An 11682-nucleotide genomic window follows, 5' to 3' on the forward strand; every position below is an offset into this window, starting at 1 on the left:
GGCAAGACGGTGGTGGTGCAAGTTCGTCAGAGAAAAATCGGATCATCAACGAGGCAAGAGGGATGGTCGGGGGCTAGAGCAGCACAGCGGTGGGCCGCAGTTGGGGGAGGGCAATACAGCAAGGCTGCACGGGAACGCCACCGGCCGCAGGCGGCGGAAGGAGGCGGCTAGGCCGGCGGCGGTGGGGCGGTTCGAAGGAAGAAGAAAAATGGCCAACAGGAGGAAAAAGAAAGAGATCCAGTAGTTGATTTCATATCTGACAGCTGGAAAAACCGACTGACCCAATTTCTTAAAAAAATACAAGCGAATGACATATAGCCATTCCCTAATTGGATTGAGACTCGGATGCTGGAACTACAACCACACACACTGGCATCGACGACACAACAGTACAAGACCACCACCACCACGGCCGTCATGGGTACGTGGGGATGCGACGGGTGTCCGGCCCTAGCGTCGCCGATGACACCACGCGGGGAGGGAGGGTGCCATCGATTCGAGGATGCGGCGAAGGCGTGAAGACGATCCGACGCCGACTCATCGGGTGGGGAGGAGGGAGTGGATGGCAGTAGCTAGGATGATCTGGTGAAAGGTAGATGAGAGGCCGGAGGCGGCATGGGACGATTGACATGAATCGTCAGGCTCGACGGGAGTAACCATAGGGTTGGGGGGGGAGGGGGGGAGGATGAAGGGGAGTAGAAAAAATGATTGTATATAAATAGGCGCGTTAAACTTATCACTGTAAAAAAAAACATTAACTATGGACTGGCAGTGTTTAATATATATTATAGACGACATCACCATGAAAACTGATCTGTGTTATGAATCCACCAATTCCAGATTCAGGAACTAGCGCGAAGCAGTTATCAGAGACCAACCTAAAAATGGCCCGTCAATGAAATTTACCTAGCCGGTGCCGAGAGCATCATCACTTAAATGCTCATTTCTAACAGTGACGGTGGCCGGTCAACGATGAGGTGTCACTGGTCTGTCTGTGTACCAACAAAAATCAGGACATGTCAGCTCCTTTCTTACCCGTCACATAGATATTCAATTAATCAACCGTAGGTGGAGTGAACCAATCTGTGATTGGATGGTTAGAGGGACTGTGATATCTCAGCCCACCAGAATTTAAATCCTGATGCTCGCATTTATTCTGGATTTATTTCAGGATTTCCGGCGATGCGCATTCGGTGGGAGGAGACGTTTCCGTCGATGACGAGGTGCCTACAGTGACTTTGTAAATTTCAAAATAATATGCCGGCTCGGTATGTCGGAGTTGCTCATAGAGATAGGATGTGTGTGCGTTCATAAGGTGAGTGTATGCGCGTGTATATGAACACTGGCGTCTATACTGATGTTAAAAAAATGTAGGTGAAGCATTTTTTTTACAGGTGTACCATGCTGGCACTTGGCAAAGACTGTTGAGATTTAACAAAGGACTTCCATTTTGAAACAGTAAAAAAATGTTTGTAGAATGTTTTTTCATGATAATACATGTCTCATTCATATCATGAAAAATAAAATACAAGTCGCGTAAATATCGACATGACAGAACTGAAAAGATAGCAGAACATCGTTGAACTTAATATCAACTCCAGTCACCTGCCTCCGGCACCACCACAACAGCCATTAAAGAAAAAAAAATGATGAATCACCTCTTCATCCAAGTTTGACATGACTCCATCACTGATAAACAGCTTTGCATACTCACCACTCATCACTGGATTCGCATTCCCCGACGTTTTGGAGAAAAGCTTTGCATATACTCTAGCCGTCGGATACCACGACAGCCGGTCTCGATCCATCTGGAAAACAGCAGGACGCAACCGGCCAGCACTGTCATGCGGTTTCGCGACGGCACGATCCAGCGCTGTTGAGAGAAACGTGCGCTATACCAGTCCGATTTGGCCGTTATCAACTACTCTCTTCGTTTTAAAATAGATGACCTAATTTTATACTAGCCGACGGTGCAGCCTACACGATCTAGTACTACCACATAGCTGGGGCGCCGCTGCGACAACTGGTTCGCACGGAAAAGTCATGCGGGACGTGACAAAAATCGGTAGAACGTAGAAGCACACCACGGGTTCGGGTCAATTGGTTACAACTGTACCTGCATATGCACCCTTGCACACGACACCTGTTTGCCTCTGGAGCAAGCAAGTTAAGCTAGCTCGCGCGGCTGCTCGTCGGCCGACCACCAAATCGCAAGCAGCTCCGGCCGGTGCACCGACGCGCGCGTGCTTGTCAACCGCAAGCTAAAGCTCGCTAGATTTGTTGACTTATTAATTCGTGCTCGCGCGGTGCTCTTGCACTCAACCAGACGATGGGATCGGGGTATGTTGACCGATCGCCCAAGGGGGCTCTGCATGTGCATGCTACATATGGACACTGACGATCGAGCGAGCGAGCGCGTGGCACATGTAACTCCATGCACGGAGAAAATTCCCATAGCCGTGGTGCAGCAATTTTGGTGAAGGCGGGAAGCCATTTTCACACTAGACAGGAGAAGAGAACAAAACAGGAGCAAGAGGCAAAATTGGAAATGTGGAATCGTCCCGGCAAAGAAAAAGAATTGCGGAGTCGTCCGCGGTTTCTCGTTCTTGTGGCGCAGGACTCATCGTCGACTGGCCCGTCAAATCGGTTCCAGTCAAAAGAATGTTCACCGGTGCAGCACCAAATACCCAACGAACACTGATGTTTTGCATTGGGTCCAACGGCAACGACCAAGGACTTTTCAGGGCTGTCCGGATCCCATAAGCTCACACGGCGAGCTAGCTAATTTAGCCTCCGTCCCATTTCGTGGGCCCTTCCGTCTACACGCTCGTAACCGCGTACTACCTCCTAGGATACCAAGGAAGCAAAGCAGGCTGAGCAATTACTCTGAACTGACGCGAGCAGAACGCAAAGGTTCTACTCGTAACTAGGAGTATGGAGCAAGATGGGTCGCCGCCGATCGATGGCGACGGGCACCAAGTCGTCAAGCCAAACGTGGTGTACACGTGACGAACCAGGGCCGGGTGCCAGTCCCCGCCACTCCACTATAAAGCTTAACCACCACGCATGAAATGAACCGAGCCACATCCACAGCAAAGTCCGAGCTCTTCCGAGTCACTGAATCCATTCCAACTCTCATCTCCTCCATTGTTTGGGAAATACTTTTAGATGGTTTCATCAATGAAGCAGTACAGAGATCAGGCCGATGCGCCCTCGCCCCTCTCCCTCTCTCTGTCCCTGGGAGTCGTCGCCGACAGCAGCAAGAAGATGCACCGCGGCGGCGCGGACGGTGAGTTCGTGTGCAAGACGTGCAGCCGCTCCTTCCCGTCGTTCCAGGCTCTGGGAGGACACCGGACCAGCCACCTCCGTGGCCGCCACTGCCTCGCGCTCGGCCTCGCTGCGGGGTCCGATCAGCCGGGGACCAAGAAGACGGTGGACCAGAAGCAGGCGCACCGGTGCCACGTCTGCGGGATCGAGTTCGAGATGGGGCAGACGCTTGGCGGCCACATGCGCCGGCACCGCGAGCAGGAGGCCGGCACCACGGCGCAGGCGCCGCCCGTTCTGCTCCAGCTCTTCCTCTAGCTGTCGTTCAATTGGCTTCTCTCTAGTTTTTTTTTTTTTTGAGAGAGAGTTGGCTTCTCTCTAGTTGGTTCTATATAGGTAGGCATTCAGTGCAGATTTGCTGGTCACCTGTGTGCGCGATTGGATTTGTACATTTGCTGCACACTAGTACGTGTTGACCGTTGGTTCATTCTCTCGTTTTTATGATTATGTACATATTTAGGACTTTGTTCGTTCGTTGATTACTGAGACTACATATAGGTTGCATTGAATTGTTCATTATTCTGTTCTAACTGAGCCGCCTACGAGTTGAGTTGATCAATCCAGATAAATAACTCCCCCCGCGGATCAATTCCATGTCTTTTTTTAAAAGAGGCTCTTTGACTCTGTTCTTGATCAACTCCCTTGCTACCATTTTTTTTGCAAAAAAAACTATCAATCTATTCATCTTCAACAACGGCAATATAACGAACATCAAAGATAATAAATATTACACCCAAACCTGTAGACCACCTATCGACGACTACAAGCACCGAAGCTGCTTTGCTACCATCTTCAAGTGGCTGTACCCAAAGGAAAATCCCTGCCAGTGGTGGAGCCAACAACCCAAGAATAGGTGTACAGAGTCACCTAAAAATCCTAGTTTTACGCACATTTCCTCATTTATTTGATGTATATTGTCCTATATACGTGAATTATATATGTGGCATTCAAAATGTTTGCCAAAATAATGGTTGTTCACTTGTACATGCTGAAATTTGAGATGGGCTCTAGGCCCATATAGCAATTTCTGAAAAATCTCTAAGGGCCCATGTGGGTTATATGGCACTAGGTGTAGTGGGAAGTTTAGTCCCACCCCGCCAGTGGAAGAAGAGTTGGAGTGGTTTATAAGGGTTTCTCTTCTACATACTATTGGAGCTTGAGAAGAGAAGAGGCCCTCGCGCACTCCTCCTCCGCCGCCCACCTCGTCACGACGCGCCGCGCCGCGGGTTGCGGGATTGAGCCGAGCCGAGCTCACACCTACGCGCAACCCTAGCCGCCACGAACAGATCACATCTGCTCCACGCGCACGCCCACCGTCGTTCCCTTGCTGCTGCTGCCGCCGGTGACTCCATCCTGTCCGCCGCGTACACGCTCGACGGGAGAGCAGGTCTCTGAAACCACGCCCTTCTGGTTCCTGTACGGGGTGAGAGGCGAATAGGTTTTTGGGCAGCCATTACGCGACTGCTCGCTTTCGATCGTCTACTTCCTCTACGTCCGCGTCGCCTTCATCATCACCGACGCCGAACATGCCGCCGCCGAGAAAGCTGAAGCCGACAAGAAGGACGCCGCTGCCGCCACCAAAGCCGCGGCCTCTGCATGGCCTACTGAAGGGTATAACTCGTTTATCCCGCTCCTACTATTTTCTGTTTTAGCCATGCTAGCGTTATACGTAGATCTTTCTGCAATTAGCATAGTATGTGCAAGCTTGACTGAATATCAGTATGTGTTTATTTGTGTCAATGCAGTGCTAGTGATTTACTCATGGATTAATTTAATTGAGAAATTGCCTATTTACTCAACAATCCAAAAACCTATTATGTGTAGGAATTTTTTGGCAAGTGGCTTTGCCTCTGCACTGAAACCGGATAAGTTTACCGGTACATACTTTAAGCGTTGGCAGACTAAGACCACGTTATGGCTCACGGCTATGAACGTGTTCTGGATCACCGGTGTCTCCACGGGAACGATTGCTCCTGAACAGGAGAAGGCGTTCAAGGAGGCTACCGTTGTGTTTCTCGGAGCAGTTCTTAGCGTGATCAGAGATAAACTGGTCGATGCATATTTACATGTGCATGTCGCCAAGGACTTGTGGGAGGCGCTCGAATCTAAATTCGGGGCCGCTGATGCAGGGAGCGAGATATATATTATAGAGAAGTTCCACGATTACAAGATGGTTGAAAATCGTCCTGTATTGGAGCAGGCTCATGAGATAATATGCATCGTTAAGGAGCTTGAACTTCTTAAGTGCGAGTTACCGGGCAAGTTTGTCCGGGCTGCATAATCGCTAAGCTCCCTAATTCCTGGAGGAACTTTGCCACCACTCTGAAACATCAGAGGCGTGAATTCTCTATGGAGGATGTCATTGGTCATCTGAGTGTTGAGTAGAATTCGAGGGCAAAAGACTCGCATGGAAAAGGGACCAAAGGGACTTCTGTCGCCAACATGGTGAACTAGAGGAACCATAACTCCCATAAGCCCAAGGGAAAGAACGGTGTCCAACAGAATACCGACTTCAAGAAGAAGGGTAAGAAGACCTTCAAGAAGAACAAGAAGGATGAGGGCTGCTTTACTTGTGGTTTGGTTGAACATTGGGCCAACAAGTGCCCAAACAAGTACAAGAAGCCAGGACAGGACTCCAAGTCTGTCAACATGATTGTGGGCAACAATGAGAATGGTGCATCTGGGTACGGTAATTTATTTACTGTTTTTTCAGTGTTTCAACCCAACGATTGGTGGGTCGACACAGGTGCAGGTGTTCATGTGTGTGCTGACATTTCATTGTTCACTTCTTACCAGGCCACAGGTCACGGGTCCGTATTGATGGGGAATGGCGCGAGTGCTTCTGTTCATGGTGTTGGCACGGTCGATCTGAAGTTTACTTTGGGAAGGATCGTGCAGCTGAAGAACGTGCAGCATGTCCCCGCCATCAAGAAGAACCTCGTTAGTGGCTCCCTTCTATGTAGAGAAGGGTTTAAGTTGGTTTTCGAGTCTAATAAATTAGTTGTTACGAAATATGGACTCTTTGTTAGAAAAGGTTATGAGAGCGGAGGGATGTTCCGCCTTTCCCTCGCAGATTTTTGTAATAAAGTCGTGAACCATATTCATTCGAATGTTAATGAATCTGAACTTTGGCATTCACGTCTTTGTCACATTAGTTTCGGTGTTATGACGCGGCTAGCCAAGTTAAATTTAATCCCGAGTTTCACCTTAGTCAAAGGTTCTAAGTGCCTTTTATGTGTGCAAGCTAAGTAACCTCGCAAGCCTCACAAGACCGCGGAGGAGAGACACTTGGCACCATTAGAACTCATACATTCTGATCTTTGTGACATGAATGGTGTGTTGACTAAAGGTGGAAAGAAATACTTCATGACATTGATAGATGACTCCACTAGATATTGCTATGTGTATCTGTTAAACACTAAAGATGAGGCTCTACACTACTTTAAAATCTATAAGACAGAAGTTGAGAAACAACTTGAAAAAAAAATTAAACGAGTCCGGTCAGATCGTGGTGGAGAGTACTTCTCGAGTGAGTTTGATTCTTTCTGTGCGGAACATGGCATTATTCATGAGAGGACACCTCCCTATTCACCCCAGTCAAACGGGGTTGCCGAGCGGAAAAACCGTACTCTAACTGATTTGGTTAACGCCATGTTAGATACATCGGGTTATCCAAGGCATCGTGGGGGAGGCTATATTGACGGCATGTCATGTCCTGAATAAAGTTCCGACAAAGGATAATGAGATCACTCCCTATGAGAAATGGGCAAAGAGAAGGACAATACTCTCGTACTTGCGTACTTGGGGCTGTTTGGCGAAAGTCAATGTGCCGATCCCTAAAAAGCGTAAGCTTGGACCAAAGACTATGGACTGCGTTAATTTGGGTTACGCTAAGAACAGCGTTGGCTATAGGTTTCTAGTAGTGAAATCTGAGGTACCTGACCAGAAGGTCGGTACAATTATGGAGTCTAAGGATGCTACATTCTTCGAGGATATTTTTCTTATGAGAGATATACAAAGCACTTCTAGACAGGAATCTGAGGAGACTCCTGAACCTGCCATTCCTATGGAATATTATGAACAAACACATTATGGAAATCCTGAGGAGGATGACGAGGAAACCCTTGGTAGGGGCAAGAGACAAAGGACTGCAAAGACCTCTGGTGATGATTTCTTCGTGTACCTCGTGGATGATACTCCCACTTCTATTTCAGAAGCGTACGCCTCTCCAGAAGCTGACTACTGGAAGGATGCGGTCCGTAGCGAGATGGATTCCATCATGGCTAACGGTACATGGGAGATCACTGATCGTCCCTATGGTTGCAAACCACTGGGGTGTAAGTGGGTGTTCAAAAAGAAGCTTAGGCCCAATGGTACTATTGAAAAGTACAAGGTTAGGCTTGTGGCCAAGGGCTATGACCAGCAAGAAGAGGAATATTTCTTCGATACTTATTCACCTGTGGCTAGACTGACCACCATTCGAGTATTACTCTCGTTGGCGGCCTCGCACGGTCTTCTCGTCCATCAGATGGATGTTAAGACGGCTTTTCTAAATGGAGAGCTAAAGGAGGAAATCTACATGCAACAGCCTGATGGCTTTGTGATAGATGGTCAGGAAAGAAAGGTGTGTAGGTTGATAAAATCTTTATATGGCCTGAAACAAGCACCTAAGCAATGGCATGATAAGTTTAATACAACTCTGACATATGTTGGTTTTGTTGTTAATGAGGCTGACAAATGTGTATACTATCGCCATGGTGGGGGCAAAGGAGTTATATTGTTCTTGTATGTTGATGACATACTGATATTCGGAACAAACCTCAAAGTCATTGAGGAGGTCAAATCGTTTCTATCTCAGAACTTTGAGATGAAAGACCTTGGTGTGGCTGATGTTATCTTAAACATCAAGCTACTGAGAGATAATGAGGGTGGAATTACACTTCTGCAATCCCACTATGTTGAGAAGGTGTTGAGTCGTTTTGGATATTCGGACTGCACGCCATCTCAAACACCATATGATCCTAGCGTATTGATTCAAAAGTTCAAAGGCATGGCTAAAGATCAATTGAGATACTCTCAAATCATTGGTTCACTGATGTACCTAGCGAGCGCAACGAGGCCTGATATCGTGTTTGCTGTGAGCAAACTGAGCCGGTTTGTTTCCAAACCGGGTGATGTACATTGGCATGCTGTTGAGAGAGTTATGCGCTATCTGAAAGGTACTATGAACTATGGACTTCACTATACCAGATACCCGTCGGTACTTGAAGGGTATAATGATGCGAATTGGATCTCTGATGCTGATGAGATGAAGGCCACAACTGGGTATATGTTTACTCTTGGAGGTGGCGCTGTTTCCTGGAAGTCTTGCAAGCAAACGATCTTAACGAGATCGACAATGGAAGCAGAATTAACAACATTAGACACATCTGGTGTTGAAGCGAGATGGCTTCGAGATCTTTTGATGGACTTGCCATTGGTTGATAACCAGTTCCGGCTATCCTTATGAACTGTGATAATCAGACTGTCATCACCAAGGTGAAGAGTTCAAAGGACAACATGAAGTCCACCAAACACATAAGAATGAGATTAAAAGCTGTCAGAAAATTAAGAAACTCCGGAGTGATAGCGTTGGACTATGTCCATACGGCTAAGAATCTGGCAGATCCCTTTACGAAAGGGCTATCATGTGTTGTGATAGATAATGCATCGAGGGAGATGGGTATGAGACCCACATAAGTTTCCATGGTAGTAACCCAACCTATGTGATCGGAGATCCCGTGAATTAGGACCTGGGAAAACAAGCCAGTGATGAAATGAGGAGAGTAACTATACTAACCCACTCCGTTGGAGATGCAATACTCTCAATACTGTATGGCAGGATGACTATTATCTTAATATGTTCCAAAGCTTATGTAAGCAAGATGCTATCCTACAGAGTGATCTTTGGAGGAACACACCTATGTGAGCCCGACTGCTGGTCACAGTCTATGAGATTGGGGTGATCTCTAGTAAGCTCATGAATAGGCCAGGTGTGTGATTTATATGCTCCACCCGAGGGGTCAGCCTTCGGCAGCCTAGTACTAGTAAGACATGTAGTGAAACTTCTTTACGCCAAACTGACAATTCAAGGCATAGTCCATTGTTCAGTTGTGAAGGAGTGTAGCTACCTGCTCTAGGTGAAGTTCAACCTTAACAGGTCTTCACAGACACACTGGTATATCGAAACAGCAATTGGAACAGAGGACACAATGGGCCCTCGAGATCTGGTGGGGGATTGCTGAAATTTGAGATGGGCTCTAGGCCCATATAGCAATTTCTGAAAAATCTCTAAGGGCCCATGCGGGTTATATGACACTAGGTGTAGTGGGAAGTTTAGTCCCACCCCGCTAGTGGAAGGAGAGTTGGAGTGGTTTATAAGGGTTTCTCTTCTACATGCTATTGGAGCTTGAGAAAAGAAGAGGCCCTCGCGCACTCTTCCTCCGCCGCCCGCCTCGCCATGCCACGCCACGCCTCGCCACGACGCGCCGCGCCGTGGGTTGCGGGTTGCGGGATTGAGCCGAGCCGAGCTCACACCTACGTGCTTATTTTTGCCAGTCACTAATGGAGAGTTCTCTGACAGCTGGGCCACGATCTGAGACGTCGGATCGTGGGCTGTCACGGACTCGGACGTGGGTCGAGCCCACGTCTCTCCATGCGGCTGCGTCTATATAAGTGTGCGGTGTCTCCTAACCCTAGCCGCCACGAACAGATCACATCTGCTCCACGCGCACGCCCACCGTCGTTCCCTTGCTGTTGCTGCCGCCGGTGACTCCATCCCGTCCGCTGCGTACACGGTCGAAACCACGCCCTTCTGGTTCCTGTACGGGGTGAGGGGCGAATAGGTTTTTGGGCAGCGATTACGCGACTGCTCGCTTTCGATCGTCTACTTCCTCTACGTCCGCGTCGCCTTCATCATCACCATGTCCACCGACGCCGAACGTGCCGCCGCCGAGAAAGCTGAAGCCGACAAGAAGGCCGCCGAGGACACCGCTGCCGCCACCAAAGCCGCGGCCTCTGCATGGCCTACTGGAGGGTATAACTCGTTTATCCCGCTCCTACTGTTTTCTGTTTTAGCCATGCTAGCGTTATACGTAGATCTTTCTGCAATTAGCGTAGTATGTGCTAGCTTGACTGAATATCAATATGTGTTTATTTGTGTCAATGCCGTGCTAATGATTTACTCGTGGATTAATTTAATCGAGAAATTGCCTATTTACTCAACAGTACATACAAATCCTAGCGTAGCTCCGCCCATGCTTACTACCTTCTCCAAGTGGGTGCGCCAAAGGCATGAAACCCATGGGCCTTCACATGATGAAATGAGCACAAACTCATGGTCTTGTGAATAACATGTAAAAAGTTAAAAAGTAATCTAAACAAAATTATGACAATAATAAAAACAAGTCCACATAAATTGTGTATCCCCACCTAGATTTGGGTCTTATGTCGTGCATGCACTCACCACGACCAACCAGTTTTGAAACATATTTAATATACTCATTTGTGGAGGGAGATTAAAAGTCACATAGACCGTCGACTAGTGTGGCTCATGAGCTACACATTCTGTTCAAGGTTTTTGTCTAGTGTTGATAAACTACATGTATTTGTAGGAATGGCATATCTACAAAAGAAATTATCATCTATTCATACACGAGTTAGAACTCCTCTATATCACTCAACCCTTAGTCGTATGGGGAAGGAAATCGCGTCCGAATAAGGCAGAAATCGCCTGGAATCATGGGTATGATAGACATAATAGAAGTGAGAACACAAGCATGCATGGAGGTGGATGGTTTGGCTTCATCCTTATAGTTGGGAGTATATGCAATGCATCTAATTCCATTTTTGCTTCTGATTGACGGGACACTCTTATTCATCTTTTTGTTGAGATGTTAATGAGGCCCCATCATTGAACCACCACCAAAGACTCAAATATGAAGTTGAAGTTCATGATCATCGACAATGCATGCAATACTAGTGTAGCTCCGCCCATGCGTGCTACCATTTCCAAGGGGCATCACTTCAACAGTGCATGCAACCATCCACATACCATCGTTACTTGTGCTACCATCTCCAAGTTGAAGTTGCTAGCCCTCTTGATATGCTGGACGAAATGATAATCAACAATATGCTAAACAGAAGTGTTATGCACACGACATATGTATGATTGAACAAGTCGCCAGCCACTGGATTGTTATGTCGTTCGTAAATTATGCACTTGTATCGTGCATCCGCAGTTTCGTACGCTAAATCATCGACGGGGAAGACAGAGTATATCCAACAAAGAGAAAAGGAGTGAGCAATGTGATAGTTGCG

General features: G+C 47.6%; 1 protein-coding gene across 1 annotated transcript; it reads left to right on the forward strand.

Annotated features, from left to right (window-relative positions):
* Positions 1-3111: 3111 nt before the first annotated feature.
* On the forward strand, positions 3112-3659 carry LOC119298321 (zinc finger protein ZAT7-like). Its single transcript, XM_037575769.1, has one exon. The coding sequence runs from the start codon at positions 3169-3171 to the stop codon at positions 3580-3582; it is 414 nt and encodes a 137-aa protein (XP_037431666.1). The 5' UTR covers positions 3112-3168; the 3' UTR covers positions 3583-3659.
* The last annotated feature ends 8023 nt before the right edge of the window (positions 3660-11682 follow it).

Source organism: Triticum dicoccoides, chromosome 5A (assembly GCF_002162155.2).
Source record: "Triticum dicoccoides isolate Atlit2015 ecotype Zavitan chromosome 5A, WEW_v2.0, whole genome shotgun sequence".
In the NCBI taxonomy this organism is placed as follows: domain Eukaryota; kingdom Viridiplantae; phylum Streptophyta; class Magnoliopsida; order Poales; family Poaceae; genus Triticum; species Triticum dicoccoides.